This window comes from Callithrix jacchus, chromosome 4, assembly GCF_049354715.1.
Source record: "Callithrix jacchus isolate 240 chromosome 4, calJac240_pri, whole genome shotgun sequence".
NCBI classification, from domain to species: domain Eukaryota; kingdom Metazoa; phylum Chordata; class Mammalia; order Primates; family Cebidae; genus Callithrix; species Callithrix jacchus.
Window position 1 is genome coordinate 85011905 of NC_133505.1, and position 23333 is coordinate 85035237.

General features: G+C 39.6%; 1 protein-coding gene across 23 annotated transcripts in view; it reads left to right on the forward strand.

Moving 5' to 3' along the window:
* Window positions 1–23333, forward strand: part of SH3BGRL2 (SH3 domain binding glutamate rich protein like 2) — a 156591-nt gene that overhangs the window by 83249 nt on the left and 50009 nt on the right. For 10 of the 23 annotated variants that reach the window (XR_013534343.1, XR_013534347.1, XR_013534344.1 and 7 more), the window contains exons 3-4: window positions 7764–7919; window positions 8282–8515. Coding sequence is in view for 10 of the 23 variants with exons in the window: in XM_078369606.1 (XP_078225732.1) it covers window positions 7764–7919; window positions 8282–8515 (390 nt within the window). In the remaining 13 variants the exon portion in view is untranslated. Of the gene's footprint in view, window positions 1–7763; window positions 8642–23333 lie in introns of those variants that run through there. The other 13 variants (XM_078369602.1, XM_078369603.1, XM_017971626.4 and 10 more) reach the window with 4 other exon arrangements.

Here is a 23333-nt window from a genome sequence, read left to right on the forward strand (position 1 = left end):
AGCTATATATAAACATTTTCTTATACTTCCTCTATTGGAATTATTTTAAATGGCCTTTATGCCTAGCATAATGAGAAATTATAATGAATTCCGTAAACTCATTAGCAGTATATTTATGAGGAATCATAATAGTTTCTGAATTCAACAATAACCTAAATGCAAATTTTATGTTTATTGTAATATGGTAATAATTTACAAAGTAGTGAACTAATAAAACCAAAATGTAGAGTATTAGAAATCCCTGTAACTTGCATTGCCCAGAACTATTTTAGCAATAATCAACATCGAATCTTTATTTTGTTATAGTGTTGTCATCTCCTGACCTGGAATGCAGTCTTGGAAAAACATATGTATATCCTCTATACTATATATAGTATATCATATATATCTCTATATATTATTCTAATGGTTAATATGCATCATCTCTATATTAATCAAACATATAAAAGTATCTATAATTAATATTTTTGATTAATATATAGATGATATATATTAACCATTAGAATTAGATGCTATATATTAACTAAAAAAAGATGACTAGGAGAGTCCTACAAGATTAAACAAAATAAAAATAAAGAACAAAAAACAATATCTGATCTTTTCCTTTACGTACTAAGCATACTTATAAAAATATGTTCAGGCTGAGCGCCATGGCTCACACCTGTAATCCCAGCACTTTGGGAGGCCGAGGTGGGCAGATCACAAGGTCAGGAGATCGAGACCATCCTGGCCAACATGGTGAAACCCTGTCTACTAAAAATACAAAAATTAGCTGGGCATGGTGGCACATGCCTGTAATCCCAGCTACTCAGGAGGCTGAGGCAGGAGAATTGCTTGAACCCAGGAGGCGGAGGTTGCAGTGAGCCCAGATTGCGCCACTCCACTCCAGCATGGCGCCTGGCGACAGAGCAAGACTCTGTCTCAAAAAAAAAAAAGTTCAGTATCATCTTCCCCAATTAGGCCATAATTTCCATGAAGGTAGAAATTGTGTTTGATTTACTGCTGAATCCCCAGCATCTAGTATAGCATCTGGCAGAAACTGAGTGAATATAGCTGCAAAAAATGAACTATACACAAGGGCTTTGGTTTATCCAGTGGTTACCCTACCAGCAGATCTCAAAGCCTCCTTTTTATAATTGCAGGATGGCGGCTGTGCCAGTCACCTCCCTTTTATCTCTTATCTTTTTCTGTTTGCTGAGTTTTCCAGTAGGAATAAATAAGGTGCTGGGAAAATGAAAGTTTTTTTTTTCCCTGTCAGATAGGATAAAGAACCCTATAGTTGAGTTGAATGTGAGCTGATTCAAGAATATGTCCTGGCTGGGCTCCATGGCCCAGGCCTATAATCTCAGCATTTTGGGAAGCCAAGACCGGAGGAATGCTTAAGCCCAGGGTTCCAGACTAGCCTGAGCAACATAGACTCCTTGTCTATAAATAAATAAATAAATAAATAAATCAATAAAAATTAGCCAGGTGTGGTGGCTCATGCTTGTAGTTCTAGCTACTTAGGGAGCTGAGGTGGGAGTATTGCTTGAGCCCTAAAGGTCAAGGTTGTAGTGAGCCATGATTGCACCACTGCACTCCAAACTGAGCAACACAGCAAGACCCTGTCTCTATTAGAAAAAAAAAATATGTATATATATATACACACACACACACACATACACATATATAATACACACACACACACAAAATTTGCTGACTTCCCTTAATCATGAATGTTGAAAGTTCCATTTCATTCAGGGACTGGTTAGTATAGTTCTGTTAATTAAGATTTTATTTGATCAAGAATAGACAGAATTGGCCTGACGAAGCAACATAAAGTAGTAGATAAATTCTCTTTTTATGAAATTCAAGCTGCATTATTTGACCTTATTGCTGCTTCAAGAATATTCTTTTTATCTTAATTATGGCATCCAAACTTCAATAACATCAAAAAGATTTTGTTAAGTACTTTAATTGAACATGGCACTGTATAAAGAGGCTTACTCAAAACCAGATACTTGTTATTTAGGAAGTTGAAATCACACACGTGAAACAAATATTTATAGGGTTTATATGCTTTGTGTAAATGCAGGGCCTTCCCTGATTTATTTCGCAGGATTAATAATAGCTAACATTTATTGAGTCTTAACTATGTGCCACGCATGGTGTCAAAAAGCACTGTACATACATCATCTCTACTAAGCCCTGCAACGACTAGGACAGTAAGGAAGATGAGGTATTGGCAAGTTAAACCAGGTGCCATACAGTGTCATATAGCTGTGACATTTATCCAGGTAAGGCTCCCCATTCTTTAATCCCTCTGATCTACCGCTTCCCTTAACATCCTCTCCCACAAATCTGTCACCCACTAACAGCCAAAAGTGCTGACTCAGCTTTGAAGGAGCAACCACTTGGAATAGGAAAGGGTTTGTGACAAGCATGGTGTGGGTACTGTAAAGTCCCTTAAAAAGTTAAATCTTTGGGAAGCCAGATAATATTAGTTTAAGATCTGTTAAGAACAGGGCAGCCCTAACAGAATAAAATTATCAGTCAGATTTAATTCCATTCTAAATTTAAAATCTGGGCCAGGTGTGCTGGCTAACACCTGTAATCCTAGCACTATGGGAAGCTGAGGCAGGAGAACCACTTGAGGCCAGGAGTTCAAGAACAGCCTTGGCAACATAGCAACACTCTGTCTCTAAATAAGTAAATAAATAAAAATAAAATCGGGACAGTTGAGACTTCAAACTGTTTAAAAACAACTCTTTAATCTGTAGATAAGCCTTAATGAAGGATATTTGTGTTCCCTGATTCCCTCTATAGCTTCTGCCCTTTCTCCCTCTACCAACAAACTTCCAAAGAGGAGAGATGAAGGATGTATCATTGCCTCTACTACCTCATCAGGTTCCAGTTCTCAAGATACTGCAGTCTGGCTTCTTCTGTCTCCACCCCTCTACTGGACATGCTCTCACAATGGCCAGTAATGATAATCAACTATTACCATAATAACAACTAATGATTTTTTGTGGATTTATTGGGTGCCAAACCCTGGGCTCAGTGCTTTACACTGGAGAGAAACCTGGAGGACTTTAGGGCTGTGCCTGTAGATAGTGAGTTTAGTGAGCAAACCTGAGTTTAGTGGGCTCGGTTTTTTTTTTTTTTTTTTTTTTTTTTTTGCGAAGGAGTTTCGCTCTTGTTACCCAGGCTGGAGTGCAATGGCGCAATCTCGGCTCACCGCAACCTCCGCCTCCTGGGCTCAGGCAATTCTCCTGCCTCAGCCTCCTGAGTAGCTGGGATTACAGGCACGCGCCACCATGCCCAGCTAATTTTTTGTATTTTTAGTAGAGACAGGGTTTCACCATGTTGACCTGGATGGTCTCAATCTCTTGACCTTGTGATCCACCCTCCTCGGCCTCCCAAAGTGCTGGGATTACAGGCGTGAGCCGGGCTCGGGTTTTAAAAATCAAGCCAACATTAAAAAAATCAGAATACTTCAGACAAAAATGTAAATGAGAGGTGCCCACCCTTTGCACAAAGTGAATATATGTGTACTTGGATCTTCCTCACCTCTCTAATCAATGTCATCTGCCTGACTCCTAAAAAAGCATGACTTACTACCCATGCTTTACATGGGTATTCTGGTCAGGATTTAATAATTGTTAGAAAATAGACCCACTTAAACTAGCTCAAGATAAAGGAGAGGGATTATGAAACATCATCTCATGAGAGGGAGCCATGGAAGCCTTGGATTTATGAACACTGAGACTGGAAGCCACACAGCTGTCAGCCTCCTTTTAGTGTCTCAGCTTCTCACTAGTGACTCCACTCCCTCTGGCCACAGACTGGCTTCCTCTATTTACTCATTTCAATCCCCTCATTGCCTCAACTTGCTTAAAACCTGTCATCCCAAACTTATCCCAGCCTCATACCATCCCTCCTTATTCTATTGCTAACTGCCTTAATCTTTAAATTTTCTAATTATAAATTCCTAAAAGAGGAATTTGAAGGACCAGCATGTATTTTCAAACTTGGTCACATATGTTGTAAATTACTTTCAAGCTGCAATAGGTCATACCGTGGGAAGTACACAAATGTGGTCCAAATATTCTCAATATTTGTGACCAGGTAGCCTGAAAGTTTCCTTTAGAAGGGCTGTGGGTTGACAGGCACTATATCATTAGAATATTGATTGATAGCCATTATTTATACTCATTTTATAGACAAGAATCTTGAGGCTTATGGAAGTGATGAAATTTGACCAAGAAAAGTGTCTATTTTCAATATAATCTTTCTTGACTTTCAGGCTAACATTCTTAGATAGTCTTTACATATTGAAACTTAAAATTCTTCTCTTGGTTTCTGTGACAGTATACCCTTTCAGTTTTGTACTATTCTGATTGCTCCTCTGCTATTTTTAATTCCTTGTTCTTCTTCCAATTTTTAAATGTAGGAGATCTCCAAGGGACTCCCCATGTCTCCTTCTTGTCTCTTTCTGTATCTTCTTCTTAGGCAAAATAATAGGCTTCTGTAGATTTCAATACATTCACACATCATGATTTCTTAACCTGAGGTTCTTGGCTCTCCCCTCACCCTCTGCCTAAAGGGACTTGATAGAATTTTGGGGGTTCATGGACTTGAAGGAGAAAAAAAATCACATCTTTAGCTTTTCACTAAACTCTAACAGAAATTTACCAATTCCTTCAATTATGGATGTAGTTAATAAGCCACTATAATAGCAGCAACACTGACTTTGTCACCGGTAGAAATCACAGGCATTTTTGTATTTTCCAATTATTGCAAGTACCTCAAAATTTTATCTTTTCCCATTACTATTTCAAAATCACGATGGCAATTTGATCCAGCACTTGATCCTGATATTTAATATATTAATAAAGAAGCATACATATTATCATAACAAAATTTTAATGTTTTGATAATTGTTTTGCAATATAGTTTCTTTTGTAATCTTATATCAAATTTTACATATCTTTTTTTTTGAGAAAGCACCATAGATTTCATCAGACTACAAAGGGTCCTTGGCCCTCCTCTTACTCCCACACAAAAAAAATGGTCAAGAACCCCTACTAAAACATTCAAGCTATATGGTCTGTCAGGACTTGTAAAGGGGATAAAGTCCTAGGCAACACAGGAGCCACTTCCTTCAAGCCTAATGACCTGCTCAATTTTCTGAGTCTTATCTTTCAGTTTCGGCTACCCGTTTTATCTGTAGACCTTATTTGTCAGATTGGCATCTAATACTCCCTGTGGTCTGATAACCTGGTGCTGATCTGGAACCTCTACCTTATATCTCAGATTGCATTTTGCTTTCAGTTACTCTTCCACTTTGTTTACTAACTCTGGGTCTCAACTCTATACTGGCTTTGCTGTTTTCCTGGATTGCTAACACATTTTCTCCTGCTTATAAGGTCTAAAGGTGAACCTTTACATTCAGTGTGGAAAAAATAAGAGGATTCTTCTTGAAGTATAGTTCTAGTATATCCTTCTATTCCTCAGAATGCATTTGTACACAGAATGCTTATGAACTTCTCAGGGCACTTTTGGTTCCATGAAACAAAACCCATTTCATGTCAGTTAAGCAAGATGAGGAACTTATAGATCAGAGATATTACACGGCCCTCAAGAGCAGGGATATAGGAACAGGTTTAACAGGATTAGAGATTGGCAAACTTTTTCTGTAAAGGCCAGATGTAAATGTATTAGGCTTTGTGGGCCATAGGACCTCTGTCAGCCTACCATAGACAACAAGAGGAATGTGTTTCAGTAAAACTTTATTTACAAAACAGGCAGCCACGTGCATTTGACATGCAGGTCATAGTTTGAGGACCCTTAGATTATTGTTAGGACTCTTTCTAAATCTCAGAGTTATTATATCCAACTCTTTGTTACAATTTTCTATTGTTCTCTTCCTACTGACTAGCTTCTTCAGCTTTTCTGATTCTCATGCTGGAAGCTCTGAGCTTCCATGTCACAAATTCAAGCTCTCTTGTTTTCCCAGTCCCAATTCTGAATCTTTAGGGTAGAAATGTTGCCTGGTCTTGCTTGGCTCATGTGCTCACTCCTAGATCAATAGCTGTGGTCAGGCGTTTAGGTCCTGCTGTATGTACAGGGCTTTGGGGACCCTTACAACCTCTAGGATCAGATGCCAGAAAATCCCAAGGAGCTGAACAGATAAATCAGTGAAAGTCCTTTGTTGGCATTCATTCAAACCTCCTTTTTCAGCATTGTTCTCTACTAGTCCCTTAATATTTCTTTCTGAAGCAAAACCAACTCCTTACTGTTCTCACACACTGAATATTCTCACCCTGCATCCCCCCTATCTGCAGACAGAAATTCTACTCATCTTTAAAGTACCTTCTATAATGGCTACCTTTTTCCTTTACATCCATACAACACTGTATTGATACAGTGTGTCTTGTTCTGTCACTATTTCTGTATTTGTCTTTTTTTTTTCCTGGACAGTAGGTGCTTTGCTGACTGAGAAAATGACTTGTTCAAGTTTTTATCCACTCTTGTACCTTTCAGAGTAGGCTCTGGGTTCCAATTAGTTAAATTTAACTGTATCTTCATAGCTGAATAGTTCCAAACTGAAGAAAATACTGACTTTTATAAAGATTTCCTTTTTTTTTTTTTCAAGACAGAGCCTTGCCCTGTCACCCAGGCTGGAGTGCAGTGGAGTGATCTCGACTCACTGAAACTTCGGTCTCCCGAGTTCAAGTGATTCTCCTGCCTCAGCCTCCCAAGGAGCCGAGATCACAGGCACATGCTACCATGCCCTGCTAATTTTTTGTATCTTTAGTAGAGACGAGGTTTCACCGTGTTGGTCAAGCTGTTTTCAAACTCCTGACCTCAGGTGATTCACTGGCTTCAGCCTCCCTAAGTGCTGTAATTGCAGGCATGAGCCACTGCGCCCAGCCTAAAGACTTGCATTTATATAGGAAATGTGGTATCTACTTTTAAGAAAATTATTTTCTATTTTATAAACATTCATTTCCACATTTATGGTAGCAAAATCAAAGTACATTTGCTGAGAGACAAAGACAACAAAATTTCTATTTAAAATTTTAAACACGAATAAGAAAGTCCCATTAGGATTGTCTCTTCTGTTACTGAAGGAAATTTAAAAAGATTCCTACTACAGAAATGGCTTAAGATGAGTAAAAGGAAAGGTTATAAACTTGAAATATTCATAATTGTGAATTTAGAGCACTAATTTCATAATTTAGTGCTGTAAAAAGTACTTCACAATGATTGCTCTTTGTGCAAGAAATTTATCAAAGAGCCAGAGACCTCATAATCTAATTTCTTACTTTTACTTAATTAACATTGTTCCCAGATCTCTGCTAAACTCCCGTGCTGAAAGGAAAAAAGTAAATACAGTACAGCAGGGAAAACTGGTTCCTTTCAACAAAACTGTGAGAGAGGCTTGAGCTTCTGTCAAACAGCAAGCATTTGCTAAAAAACTATTCCTAAACATTAGCTACTATATAAAAGCTTTTTATTTAATAGCATCCTCCTGGGAAACTGCGCTGGAATGTGCAGCGGTTCTGAAAAAGGCTCAGATTTGGCTGAAGTATAAAAATTAGGTGCACAGAAGCAAAGCCATTGTGTAGGGTAGGGGTGGGGCAGGTGGAGTCCTGATTTCCAGTGTTGATAGAAGGATTCCAATTTCTTTTGGAATTTATTTTTTCCTACTACAATTACAGTTTTGCTAAGAAAAATAAAATATCGGCTGTGCTTCCATCTCGGTTTCTAATTTACAGTGTCTACAGAAAAGAGAAGTCTCATTTACCCAAAAGAATCACCTTTCTGCAATCTCCAGAGCTGCTGGAAAAACAAGCGAGCCCAAGCCCACCGCCCGCACCTCCCGAGCACCCGGCTCGCCGATCCCGCCTGCTTCAGGTCGCTGGACTTGCCAGGTAAGCCAGCAGCAGCTGAGGTAGTGTGTGACCGCTGCACGATCGTGGCTGTTGGCATTTCTGGGTGTGGATGCTCCAAACCAGTAAACCACAGTACAGATCCCAAGCTTGGACTTTGAACCAAGCCCTTTTGCCTAGTTTGCTTTTTCCTCGTCAAGCCAGGATTCTTGCCAACTCAGCTCACAGCTTCTCCCCGGCTCGCGACTCCCCTCCAGCTACCTGCGCGTGTTCGGGATCGAAGCGCAATCAGGAGGCGGCTGGCGGAGCTCAGTCCACCAGCAGCTCCAGGGAGAGACGCAAACTACAACTCCCATCACGCCCCGCAGCCGGCTCCCCCCCTCCTCTCTCTCCTTCCCCTTCAGCCTGCGGCCGGGCGGCGCTGGGCTTTTATCTGCACGCCCGGCGAGAGGGAGCCAGCCAGATCCCAGCGAACTTCCCCGACGGCAGCGCTTTACCCGGCGGCGGCGGCAGCTCAGAGCCGGGGTCATCTCTGTGTCCGCGCCAGCCCGGAGCCGGGGAGGCAAGGGTTCTGTTCTGGGCTCACTGACAGGATGGTCATCCGCGTGTTCATCGCCTCCTCCTCAGGCTTCGTGGCGGTGAGCGCGGTGGGGGCGGGCAGGGGTTGGGGTCCCGGGGCGCGGGTTCTGCGGGAGGCGCGCGGCGCTCGTCACTGCGCGTCCTGGAGCTCAGCGCGTCTGCCCGCTGGAGCCTGCGCGCGGCAGGTGATCCATCACACTCCGACAACAATGAAAAGGGCGGGGAGGAAAGGTGGATGGGGGACCCTGGCCTCACCCAAATGCCCACCCTGCGTGGCCTGAGAGGCAAACAACGCGGCCTGAAAATGGTGTCTGAGGGAAGCCCCCAGCTCCTGTTGTGTGGCGTGGAAATTTGGGGAACGGGTTGTTCAAGAGCTTCGGGGGTACCCTTTTCCCTAGTTTAGTTCTTCCTTATTTGGGACCTTCAGGCTGGTTATGTTTTGCACGGGTACCTTTTCGGCTGCTTTGGTTTGTTAACCTAGGTTCTGAATGAAACAAGTTTAAGTGGGAATTGATCTTCGTCCTCCCTTCGCCGCCAGCAATTGCATTTCTTTAGTTTTGTACCTGCGCAAAGAGAATGGTAAACCAGGTTTGTCCTGTTGTGCCAGGGTTGTTTGCTTTTACTGTCATTTTCTTTTCTTAGGGTTCCATAAATATTTTTACCTCTTTATGTAAATGTGTATGTATGCACACTTTTTTTTTCCACCTGTAATGCTGTGGTAAATTTTATCTTGGGGATGAATGAATTGTGATTTTTAAATTTAATTGTTTTTAGTTATTCTCTTTGGTGGATGTTCTTGAATTTTTTTTTTTTTTTAAAAGGAAGGAAAGTTAAATAGGTAGAGATGTCAGACTTTAAGTAAAAATTCAGTAGTGTATTTGACAGCCCATTAAGGCACATAGCACATGATTATTACATGATTATTGAGACCTCGTTTCCTTAACCAAGAGTTGAACTATAGGTTTACGAGCCTCCTTGGTGACATATGTAATCAAGTAACATCAAAAAGTGCATTGTAGATTGCTTAAAGTTTGGTCTGGCCAATTGCCTGCTCAGTAGCTTAGTCATATTGTCCCAAAATTTATTAAGTGGGTGGAATGGAGGATAGAATAAAATACTGTTTGAGAATCTTTGTAAACCACTGAAGTTTTTTATTTAAAAAGAAACCAACATGATCATACCCCAATCTGCACTAGAAACAATAGATGGGAAATTCCAATTTATCCTTATGTGCAGGCATGTTGGGGTCTTCAGACTTCCGACAGTTTCTGGCGTTTCTAGCTATTTGGGTTGCTTAGTCATCCCTGCCTTTTGTAGATTTCCCCTCTGAAGCTACACTTGATGTGTTTGCAAACTGGCACTGTTTCCAAGGGTAGATGTATTAAAATGCATTTCTTGTATTAAAATGCGTGCCGTATTAAAATCCCTGTATTAAAATGCATACTAAGAGTGCTACAAAGCTCTTGGTTTCACCACCGACTTGCATGGTTCAATAATTTTCCCTATAGCATTATATTAATTATGGAAGGGATGATTTTTATCATCCCTTCCATAAGAGATAAAGCCTAGACTATGTTAAGCAAGTCAGACAAAGTCGAGGTAATGACTTGGCTTATTCTATTAGTATGTAGTATATTGAGATACTTTGGGAACTCCACATTCTTATTTTTTCAGTGCCATTAGCAAATATTTATTGCCTGCCTGCTGTGTGCCTTTTTAACTTTTAAATGTAATGTTTTGTGTTTTGCACATGAAGCTAAAATTAAGAGACTGAAGTTTTAGCGTAGGCCCTGAAGTTTTAGTGTGTAAGCATGGGTAAGGTGCCTCATATCTACCTGAGTTTCTCTTCTGTAAAATGAAAGATTTTTATGAATAACTCAGAATTGCACTCTAGCTTTAATGTATTTTGACTTCGCCAGGTGAGTAAATGTGGATGAATTCTTATAACAGCTTCTTTTGCTCGAACAATATACTTATCTATTAGTCTCAAAGTGAATTTCTTTCCTTGAGCATTTTACTGTGAAGGCTCAGATCCCCCAATGCCGTACCTCATAGCATGTGTTCTGATGTGGTTTCTTTTGACCTAGAAGACATGCGCAGTTACCACATACTTACAGACTATAAACACTAATTACGTATATTAATGTTGGTGCTGTTTGAAGACCCAGTCTTTCTAAGGTTTTAGAAAATCCTTGTTTGTTGAGTCTCCTCAGTTGTATCTTTTATCAATACACAGTTATTCATTAAGTCTCCCCAATTGTAGTTTTATCTCTCATATCAGCACACGGTTTATCTGTAATAGCCATAATTTTAGTGATGTTAAGGCTATGTTCATATGCAAGAATAATTATTTCTAAGAACTAATGAGGATGTTTAGATCAATTCTTGGGCCAGCGAGGCTAATGGGGCCAGTAGCATTAAGCTATATTAAGCTTTGGTGGCATAGCCATGATATGTTCTCTCCAGCAGTGTTGGGTTGACTGTTGGTAGTGTTTCATTTGGTACCCAACTGTGACCAGCAAGTGGATGGGAGAACAAATAATTTGATTCTCGAGTCAGTTTGGTTTTAGCTGAAGTTTATTAAACCCCAAGGAAGAAATGTGACCAGAATTAGACTTAGCCAAGTAAGTCCCAAGGATTTCCAAAAAGATGCTCCATTTCAATCATTAATAGATTTAAATAATCTATTTACAGAAAACCATCCTATCTTATTCCGATTCCCCCTAGGCACTCCAGCTTCAACAGTTGGAACAGCTAACACCAAAAGATATTCCTCTTTTGTCTTCCTTGGCTCCAGGTGGAGTCAGCTTTTACTAGGAAACAAAAACAATGCAGCATTATTATGCTACGGTTACCTGAAAATCTGATTACTTACTCAACTGACCAGGTTGCTGTTTCTTCACATTGTATTGTAGGGACATTGTTTTTCTCAGTTCTAAGAAAATAGTATATTCATAGAAAGGTCATTTTACAATTTAATTTCTTCTGGATGTATTCCTGATAGGGGAAGTCTTAGTAACTTTGACTAGGAAATATGTTAATAGGACTTTATACTTTAAAAACATTGAAATCAGTCAATTATTTCATTTACTCAATCAGTCAATTATTTCATTTATTTATTCAACAAGTACTTTCTAAGACTCTTCTGTTTGCCCAGCTCTGTCCTTGGTCTTCTGGGAAGCCAGAGAATAGAGGGTGTGATCTGTGTCTCCAAGGAATTTACAGGTGGGACATAAGTTAGGAAAGGTAGTAAAGTGTAACCTAAGGACGCATGCTTCTTGCAGGAACATTCTTACCAGAGATCAAAATAATATAGGTGGCAGTGAGATGCAATGCAGGATGTCAGATAAAGAAGAGTGTCAGAAATCACAAAATATGCATGTGGGAGCCTTAGGCAGTTGGCAGGGAGAGGAATTGAGTTAGATTTGAAGCCTGGGAGAAAGTTCTTGAGCCCACCTTGCTCAAACTGGAAAGGGGGAGCTTTGGAGCTTTGGGTAGGACCGGCTAGACTCCAGAAAGAAGACTGAAAGAAGCCCATGATGACAAACTCTGTAGTGTTTAGCATCTCACAGATGTCTGTCTTCAGTTTCTGCAGCTTGTCTGCTGCCTATAGCCTTTTATTTCTCAGGGAACATGGAGCTGCCTGGCAGTGGGGGAGCCCTGGTTGTGTGATTTCAGAAGAATCTTTACCTTCCTACTTGCCTTGACTAACATTTATCAAAAAGTGAATAAAGTCTTTTACTCCTCATTAAAGTTCCTGGGCTCTGTTAGAGTTCGCGGGAAACCTAAAGATATCTCTAGTGAAACCCAACTACCTAATTTTAAAGAAAAGGAAATTTAGGTGTAGAGATTAAGTGACTTTCCCAGAGGCCTTTTATGTCCAGTCAGTGCAGAGCTGAGATTTCATAGGAAACCAGATTCCTGATGCCCGAATGCATTCATTCATGCATTGAATGATTCATGTACTCATCAGACAATCACTGAAAACTTACTTAGCCAGACTCTGTATTAGGTGATGTTAGGTGCTAGATGTATGTGGTGGTCAGAACAGACGTGGACTCTGCCCTTATGGCATAAAACAGGGCTGTCTGTCTCCATTCAGTTTGGAGACTTGGGATGCACACTGTTTAATCAAGGAGAGTGAAGGACTGATGCTGGCTTGGGAGATGTTTCCACGGGGCAGGGTGAAATGAGCTAGATGTCAGTATATCCCAGGATGTTGGAGAGCCACCATCACACTAGGAGCAAAAAGATACAAAGGAATTGGAAACAAAGTTGGAAAACAGATAGAACTTTAAAGTGAGGGTGGGTAGGGAAGGGGAACACGTGGAAACTATGCTCAGAGTTGTCTTGCTGTTTACAACTATAAAAAATGTATACCTCCCTCTTTGGGTTATTTATAACTATTTTATACACACAATTATCAGGTAAGGTGTTACATCCCCATGAATATTCAGTGAGACTTCCCTGTGTAAGGGCACCTTAGAAAAGAGTTCTAAGGCAGTTAAAGTCAGGATGTGATCATATAGAATGGACTGGGCATTTATATCTAAGTTACTCCAGTAACAGATGGAGCTAATGAGAGTATACCTGGGCATTTTAGGATCTTTAGTTCATTGGATCCTCACTGACACATGGCAGGGTAATTATTAATATTTATTTCCATTTTCCAGATGAAGAGACTGAAGTGAACTGAGCTTATTAAGATCATATGATCATACTCAGTACATGGAGGGACCCTTAATCAAACCCCGGTGGGCAAGTGGCTTTAGAGATGCTAGAGCAGAAGTTCTCCCTGTGGGCTTTGTAGCATGCTGGGGGAATGAGAGTATCAGGGGTACTTGACATCCTGCAGTGCGTGGGACAGCTCTGCATGGAGAACTGCCCCATCCAAAATGCCAGTGGTACTCACTGAACAGAAACAGGGCTGAAGGACATTCGTAGAGGAGGGTGTGGAGTGAAATTAGGGAAGAGTTGGGAGCACGCACATGATAAGAAGCAGGAATAAGCTGGGGGCCCAAGGAGAGGATGTGGTTGTGATGGAAGGTAAGGGTGAGAAAGTTTGTGTATTAGTTCTCTAGGGCTGTCATTAACACAATACCAAAAACTGGGGTGCTTAAATAACAGAAATTTGTCTCAACAGTCTGGAAGCTGGAAGCCTTAGATCAAGGAGTTGGTGGATTGCTTCCTTCTGAGGGCTGTGAGGGAGAGTCTTTTCCATGTCTTTCTCCTAGTTTCTGGTGGTTTGCTGGCGATCTTTGGCATTCCTTGGCTTGTAGATGTATTACCCTCATCTCTGCCTCACATTCATATGGCATTCTTCCTTTGTCCATCTATCTTTGTCCCCAAATGTTCTGTTTTTATAAGGACACAGTCATACTGAGTAGAGCCTACCCTAATGATGTCATCTTAACTTGATTATCTGCAAGCATCCTATTTCCAAATAAGGTCACATTCATAGGTACTGGGGGTTAGGACTTCAGTATCTTTTGGGGGAGACACAACTAAACCTATAATAGTATGCAACATGAGGGTTGAAAGAAAAAGACTAATTGTTGGCGTTTTTCTCATTTAATTGAAATGACTGGGCCGCATTTCTTGACACTTAAAGGTAGCAGCAGATATTGAAGTATATGGAACTATAGTCTATGTATGAGGTCTTTTGCTAGAAAATGGGATTATTAATATTCCAAGCAAAGATCTAATCTCAGTTTTAGTACATTTTAGTATTTCCCAAATTTGATGTGCTTTTAATCCATTCTACAGTAACATTTAAACTTATAAATATAATCAAGGGTATGGACTCCTTTATGAAATTAGGAGCTGTTAACCCATTTGTATTTGGACACTTTAAATAAGGATTTCAATCTGTTTGAAGAAACTAAATGTTTTTTAGCCAATATACAATAATTTATTCAAAAATCAAAATGTGGCCAGGTATGGTGGCTCATGCCTATAATCCTAGCACTTTGGGAGGCTGAGGAGGGTGAATCACGAGGTCAGGAGTTTGAGATGAGCTTGGCCAACATAGTGAAACCCCGTCCCTACTAAAAATACAAAATATTAGGTGGGCATGATGGCAGGTGTCTGTAATTCTAGGTACTTGGGAGGCGGAGGTGGGAGAATTGCTTAAACTTTGGAGGTGGAGATTGCAGTGAGCTGCGATCACGCCATTGCACTCTAGGCTGGGCAACAAGAGTGAAACTCTGTCTCAAAAAAAAAAAAAAAGAAAAAGAAGAAAATCAAAATGTATTTCACTTACAATTAAGAAGAAAATAAATAGAGATTATTAAGAACTATATCTTTAAGGGCAGAGAGATTGGTGGTGTTTTATTTCCCTGAAATTCTCATTGATCCAGTTATTCAAAGAAAAACATATATGATAACATTTAAAAATTATATGCTGTTAGAAGGAAACATTATGATAAGATTTATATTCTGGAATGACACTTCAAATTCTGCAAATATTCTTTTACCCATTATAAGTAGCATACAAAGTTTTTATTAAGAAAATAGAAGAATTAGAAGTTTTTTTAGTTGACATATAATTATACATATTTATGGCGTATCTAGTGATATTTTTGTATATGTAATGTATAGTGGTCAAATCAGGGTAATTGGCTTATCAGTCCCCTCAAATATTATTTTTTTGTGTTGGGAACATTCAGAATCTTTCCTAGCTATCTGGAAATATCTTACAATGCTTTAGAATGCTAGAACTTACTTCTATCTAGTTGAAAACATTTATTTATCTTTCTGTCCCTGGCTTATTTCACTTAATGTACTGTCCTTGGGTGCATTCATGTTGCTATAAGTGACAGGATTTTATTCATTTTGTGGCTGAATAATATTCCATTGTCTCTTTGTACCATATTATCAGTCTGTTCAACACTTAGATTGATTCCATGTCTTAGCTATGGTGAATAGTGCTGTAGTAAATATGGGAGTGCAGATACCTTTTTGAAATACCGATTTCCTTTCCTTTGGATAAATTCCCAGTAGTGGGATTGCTGGATCAAATGGTAGTTCCATCTGTAGTTTTTTGAGAAACTTCCATACTGTTCACTATAAATGCTGTACTAATATACTGCTTCCCACCAGCAGTACATGAGTTCCCCTTTCTCTGCAACTTCGCCAGCATTTGCTATTTTTTGTCTTTTTGATAATGGTATTTCTAACTGGGGTGAGATGAAATCTCATTAGGGTTTTGATTTGCATTTTCCTGATGATTACTGATGTTAAGAATGTTTTCATCTATTTGTTGGCCATTTGTATGTCTTCTTTTGAGAGCTGTCTGTTTAGTTCACTTGCCCAATTTTAATTGGATTATTTATTTTGTTGCTATTGTTTGGGTTCCTTGTATATTTTGAATATTAATCCCCTGTTGACACATATTTTGCACCTTTTCTCCCATTCTGTAGGTTGTCTTTTCACTTCATTGATTGTTGAGGAAACTAAATTTTGACATATATTTATAATTTGAAGAACAAGATGGTTTGCATATTGCAGAAAGACTCATGTAAGATGGTGTGAGTCTTGTTTTTTTCTGTTTTTCAATTTTTTAAATAAAAATTGAAAAGGAAAAGAACTATTGGTAAAAAAACTAAGCAGACAGTAGGAAACAGTTTGAGATATTAAGTAAACAATATTTCTTCCTTATTTTTCATCTTTGATTTGTAAAAAGTTCTTAAATGAATTGTTTTTTTCTATCAAATTAGAAACGGGTGACAGAATAGAAAAAAAAATCTAGATTTGTAGTGAATGTTTCTATTATCTAAAGTAGAAATTAGCATGACTTACTGATGATTATATATGAAAGTTTAAAATACTTTCTTTTGGGCCAGGTGCCGTGGCTAACACCTGTAATCTTTGCGCTTTGGGAGGCTGAGGCAAGCAGATCTCTTGAACTCAGGAGCTCAAGACCAGCCTGGGCAACATGGCAAGACCCCAACTCTACAAAAAATATAAAAATTAGCAGGGCACTGTGACATGTGCCTGTAGTCCCAGTTACTTGGGGGAGCTGTGGCAGCCAGGAGCACTTGAACCTCGGGAGGTCAAGTCTGCAGTGAGATTGGCCACTGCACTCCAGCCTGAGTGACAAAGTGAGACCCTGTCTCAAACAAATGAACAAACAAACAATACCCCAAAATTATCACCACCAACAATGAAAATATTTTATTTTGAAATGCATATTTTTAAAATGGGGTCTAGAAATTATTATTTCATCTGCTAAACATCAGTTTTTTAAAAAATCACCCTCCAAGCTCTAAAGTCAGGAGATCCTTTTAGGCTTCAGGAGTTTTTTTTTTTTTTTCCAGCAGTAATTGCTTTAAATGGGTATTATTTTAGCTGCAGAATTAGTTAGAAATTAAGTTCCTATTTAAGCCACATTCCTGTATTCATTTTTTTTCTGTGATTAATTTTATTTTATACTGTTTATTTATGATGAAAAAAAGATGTTAGTCTTAAAAATTTAGTGAAATTTTTTTTTCTTCCTTGAAATGGCAAATTCTTGTCAACTTTTGTGGGGACTGTTTTACTTCAGTTTATATGCAGTTGTCACTTGAGGGTCCTCCTTCTAGTTTTAGCTTAAGAACAACGGGTCAGTGAGCCTTTCTGTTTAGTGTTTTTTAGACAGTGATGAGTGTGTGCCATGGCTTAGTTTTTGGGAGGGCAATGGGGTGGCTGGGAGGAGTAGGGCAGGAGGGGAGGAGCTGGAGATTAGAAGCCTGTGCTAGCTAGAAACTGCACAGCCCAATTGAAGGCAGTGCAGTTTCTCTTCTATCTCCCTCTCTTAATGGGCTTATCTGACTTCAGCTGTCAGCACTGGCTAGTTTCTCAGGAACTGGACAGTGGTAATTTAAAGGGTTAGTATTGTTATGTCTTTTATATTTGTTTTTTTTTCCTAACTCTAAAAAAGAAAGCTTGGAAAAGCGCTTAATTGAATGTTTCCCTTCTGGCTCATGAGAGCTTTGTGGTGGGATGGAAAGCTGAACTTGGGTGCCAGCGTGCAGGTGGATGGGGCCCCACCGGCCTACACGCTTAGGCACTTTTAGGCTGACGCAGCCTCTGGGACAATTTGGGAACAATTTTGTTGGTCACCTTTGTTGCTATCGACAGCTTATTCCCAAGGGCATCTAACTCTTTTGAGCTGGCTCAGTATTTGCCAGAACTCCAAGGATTTGTTTCCTGGAGTTGGCCCCTGAAGTGGAAGGGCAGAGTGAGGTGTCCAGCAGGGTATGTCTGCTTTTTTGTGGGGTCTTGGTGGGCCCTCTGGCAGCATTGCTTCCCAGCTTCCGAAGCAGACAGGAAATGTTGGGTGTGACTAAGGGCAGGGGGTTCTAACTACTTCGGGATGTGTTTTCCATTTTCTACTGGGTCGTGGCCTAAATCTGAAATGGATTTTTGTCATCTTCAGTCTAGTGGCTTTGAGAGTGGAGGAGTGAGAGTAAGACACACAATTAGGTGACTTGATTGACTGGTCAGTTCAGTGGTATTTGGTAAATGCAAATATAGTTTAAGTCAGCAGCTGTTACTACATACCAATCTAATATTAAAAACAAAAAATCCAAACCAACAATAAGCATAGCTTTTGAGTTAGCTTGTTTTTCTTCTGCATGTTGTACAAGGTGTGGGAGTGTGGTCTTCTTCATTCACAACATTCCCATGTGTATTAAAGCTCAGTGGTTCTCTCTCTCGCTCTGTGTTTGTGTGTGTGTGTGTGTGTGTGTGTGTGGTTTATTTTAAATCACAGACTTTGCTTATCTGTCACTGGTTTTCTTTTAATAATTATGTTCACTGGTGCAGTTTCTTCGAATGGGAATTGACCACCTTTATAAGCCTGGGCCCTCAATTGATGGGAGTTTAGATTTCACAGTTCTTTTATGGTAAACAAACTGCTTACTAAGGAAAATAAATATTTGGGTTGAGTATGCACTGATTTCTTTAATTCTGGAGTCAGTTTATATTTAACCCATGCACCTACCTCTGTCTTGGCTATGGAAATCTATCATTAGAGAGCAAGCAGTGTTATGGTTAAGGCAGGGGTGGAGTCCAAATCCTAGCTCTGCCACTGATGAGAGGCATGACCTTAGGCAAGTAGCCTCAGCCTCTTCATTTGTAAAAATGGGATAGGAATGGTATCCTATGCATAGAAAAACTCTTATGAGCTTTCAATGAATGGATGATTTTGCATTAGGCATTTAGCCGAGGGGCATGACATAGTAAGAACTCAGTGCATGTTACCTATTTTTTCTATATCGTTATCTTCAGCAGTAGTAGTAACAACAGTATAACAGTAAAGAAAATATCATGATGACCTTGAACTGTATAAGCTCTTTAACAATCCAAAACTTGTATACAGTACATACTACTTACTGAGCTAAGAATGCATACAGATAAAATTTTAGGAGCAATTTTAGTAAATTTAAGTGTAAAGCATTTTCTACTTATAAGAACATTTTAATATTCACAGGCCATTCCCCAAATATGCCATTCAGTTAGAGTTCTGTAATGTTTAGTTATTTTATAGGTACATGGCATGTTGCACATGAGTCATTAAGATCATATTTTCACCGCCTAAATGGTGCTTACTACTATGTACTTAGTCATTATTCTTTGTTATACATAATATAGTCAGCCCTTAGTATCTGTGGATTTACCCACCTTTGGATCAAAAATACTCAGGAAAAAAGTGGACAGTTGCATCTCTACTGAACATGTACAGACCTTTTCTGTCTTCTTTCCCTAAATAATATAGTATTACAACTATTTATATAGCATTTACATTGTATTAGATATTATAAATAATCTACAATGATTTAAATTATATGGGAAGTTTAACATAGGTTATATGCAAATACTAAACAACTTAATACAAAGGACTTGAGCATCCGAGGATTCTAGTATCTAAGAGACACCAAATATACCGTGCATGTTTTTTTTAGAGCCCTGGCTTGATTTAAGGATTGCTAAATGGCATATAGATTTCATCCCAAATGACAGCTCTGACTGATGGATAGTGGCTGCCTGGAGAGTCGGGAGAGGGCTTTTGGAGCCTTGACTGGGATCAGCAGGAAAACAGTGTGATTGATTGTTGATGCCTGCTCTGGCACCAGAGGGAGGATCAGGGCTTATGCCACATATTTGCCATCCCTGCCTTAGACTTCATGTATTCAGATCATATTTTCACTGCCTTTCAGTTTCTTGTAACTGATATAGAATATGTTGAATCTGTGAGTAACAGGGCATAGGAATATGAAACATCAAGTTGAACTGATGGATATCCTCTGCAAACATGTCTGTCACCCCAAATTTGGTGAGGGTCGGGGGGTGGTAAAGGGCCAGGATTTCTGTGTTTAATGAAGATGAATGGTATTTCCCAGGATCTTGACTATGAATTTGAACACTGAATTTTTAATGCCTGTGAAACTTAAGTTGGGCACTTTCAGATCTGGCAAATGGGCAGGTGGATGATGGTAAGAGCAGTAAGGGGGCTTTGTAGAAAAATGTTGGGGACAGGAGAAGGAAAAAGACGCTTGGAAGAGATGTGCTGAGCCTTGGAACACTGAAAGGGCAGGCGAACAATTACTATTTCCCTGTGTCCAGTAATGAAGTACAATTTTTACTTTATTTCATCCTTACAATTGCCCTGTAAACTGATTTCTTATACTCATTTTACAGATGAGAGTGTTGAGGCACAGAGTGATTAAGTAGCATGTCCAGGATTATTAAGCTCAGTGGTAAAACCTAGATTCAAATCCCTTTCTTCTGATTTTGTGCCTGGTACTCTTTACATTGCCCCGTATTGCCCACCAGAAGAACTCCTGACCAGAGACTGGTGAGAACCTGGGTTGCGTTTTTTCAGCAAGTGAATGACAGTGTTTGAACTCAAGCTAACAGTGTTTGAGCCCAAGCTATAATAAAGAGAGGGGATGGTGCAGGACTCCTAAGGAGTGGTTCCAGAGGACCCCACTTAGCTGCTGAGCTGATAATTGTAGGCACGATGTCCTTAGAGCATGTGAAAGCAATGGCTTTGTTTCTTCATAGACTGACGAAACCTAAAAGGAGAATGATTTAAAATTGAAAGCTAGTATTTCATGATAATTATTAGAGTACCGTTCACATGTGCAGGTACTACTAGGGGGCTGTGTTTGTTATTTGTATTCCTTAAAGTAACTCGGTATAGTAGCCATTCATATTTACCCTGATCCCTCTCAGAAGAGTAAGAAATCCGAACTTCAAACAGCTTGCCTCGTCATAGAACCCAGAAGGTTCAGATAGCCAGATCTGTACCGTCTTCTTCCTATAGGCTATAGGCTGTGTCCCAGAGGAAGACTTCAGAGGTTAAAGGAAATGAGGATAGGCAGTGCTCCGAAGAGACTGTTTAATGTTTTGTTAGATGCCCTGAAACTAAATGTATGATTTCCTTCAAATATGGTTCTCTTGCTGTGTGTGATAAAGTTGAATGAAACTCACTTGATGTGTTGAATTGGAGTGGGCAGGACTGGATGGGAGGGAAATAGGTAATACGGGGAAAGAAAGGTTGACCAGGATGGCTGTAACCCAGAGATGGTCATAGGCAGAGATATGTAATATATTGGGGCCTTTTGGGCAACAGATCCATGGGGACAAATGGTTGAGGTGGAGGTGTGTGCCCTCATCTTTCATATCTTGAACCCTAGATTCCTGGGACAAATGTTTGAGGTGGAGGTGTGTGCCCTCATCTTTCATATCTTGAACCCTAGATTCCTAGGAGAAATGTTCTCCCTGGGCTGATTATTCCCTGTTTTACGCTCTGCACAAAAGTGTTCTTGTGACTGGAAAGAGTTTACCAATGTATTGCAGCCTGCTGTGGGAATTCAGTGCAAGAGAGGGAGTAAAAAGTGGGAGGTCAGAGTTGGGCTATGGTGGAAGGGAGGGAATCAAGCGTCTGGAGGAGTGTAGACAGCCTCCATCTGTAAAAGGAAAGATGCAGTCAACACACACGGGTAGGGAGGAGGTCTGCAGGAGTGGTCAGTGAAGCTGCTGTTTGCATACTTCATCTGTCCAGCTTAATTGCTCCAAGATCATTGTGCTTTGTTTATTGTCAACTATCTCTCTAATATTAGATTCTTTATATGTGAGTTATTGAGAGAGAGAGAGCCTCATAAGCTTGGTAGATAGAAGAAATTTGTGTGATACAAAGGTAGTGATAGGTAGAAAGAATGTAGTCTCTAGGGGCAGAAAAAACTGGGTTTGAATTATGAATCTGATACTCTAATGGGCAAGGTGACTGAGCATGTCTTTTTACTTCTCTGGATCTCATAAAATCTACTTGTAAAGTTGTTGAAGCTTAATGAAGTGGCAGCCATTGTTATTATTGAGTGTCATTTAAATTTAAGTTGGCAATAATTCTCTAATTTTTTGTGATTTTTTTCAACTTTAAATGAGCTATAAAGATTTAATTAAGGAAAAAAAATGTTCAAATAATCAGATAATAGATCCTGAGTTAGATGAACTATAGCCTTAGGAACACCCCAGACTGTCATTGTTTATTAAGGTTAGTGTAGGCTGGCAGTCACAATCTGGTTGCAAGTGTGAAACACCTTCTTTTGAGTTAACACACCATTTTAAATGCTTTTGAGCAATATTTTAAATACCGGGAGCTATCTTTCTTATACACAGACATCACCTGGATATCCCATTCTTCTTAAGACATCTGAAGATGACTTGATCCTGGTGTCTCACTCCATTATGGCATCATGGCATTTTGGCGTGGATCCACCAGAACTGAGTAATGATGGCCCCTTGTCTTGGGGCCTGCATCTTTAGTGTCTACCCAGCCCCCCATTATTTTTACCATTTCCCAACTCTGAGCCATTTGTTACTGAGCTTGTATATTCTTTGTTCGAATAATAGAAAGTTTTTCTTAGCATCTCTGTCTTTCAAAACTACAAAACTGTAAGATTATATTGAGAAGGCTATATATTTATGTTTCATGAAGAAAGAGAACCAGCAGAAGTTTTTTGTGTGTGTGAAAGGAAGGAAACAATAGTTTTAAATGTTTATTAGTTGTTTACTGGCTTCATTCTTTTACATTATTAACTATATGACTTCTGTCAGCATTTGAATATTTGACTCTTTGTGGAGGTTGATTACTGTGGGTTTAAAGGTACCTATTTGCTATGTGTTTGGTGCTAGTATGGTGTCAGTCTGTAGTCACTCTGTAATCTCAAAACTGCCACTCTGAGGTTATTAACTCTAAGGTAGAACTGCCTTGAAAAGCTTGAACATAGTTGATCATACCCTAAACCAGCATTTGTTATCAGAGACATTATTGACATTTTGGTCTGGTCAGCTTGTTGTTGCAGGGGGTTGTCTTGTATATTGTAGATACAGAGCATTTTACCTGGTTTTTACCCACTGGGTGCTATAGCACCCTTCCTCCTGGTTGCGACAACCAAAAATGTCTCCAGATATTCTCAAATGTCCTCTTGGGGGAGAATTTGCCCCTGGTTGTGAACCACCACTCTAATCTATAGTATCAGAGAGGAAATGGTCTCAATCTGAGAGGACTCAGATTACTTTAAAACTGGAAGGAACTGAAGAGATCATTTAATTTGGCTTCCTCTTCTGATAAGGTACAAGCTATTAAATGACTAGTTGAAGTCTACATTGCTTCCAAGCTCAGGACCCATTGTCCTCGTACTTCTAGAGGAGTGTATTGTGGAGCTAGAGTACTGTACTGAAAGTTGGGAGACTTGGGAGTCTGGTTCTGGCAGTGCCCTTTAATCAGCTTTATTTATGTTTTTGGACAAGAAACTTGGCTTCTCTGGGCTTCAGGTTTTTTGTTGTGTTGTTATTGTTGTTTCCTGATTGAGATATAATTCAATACCA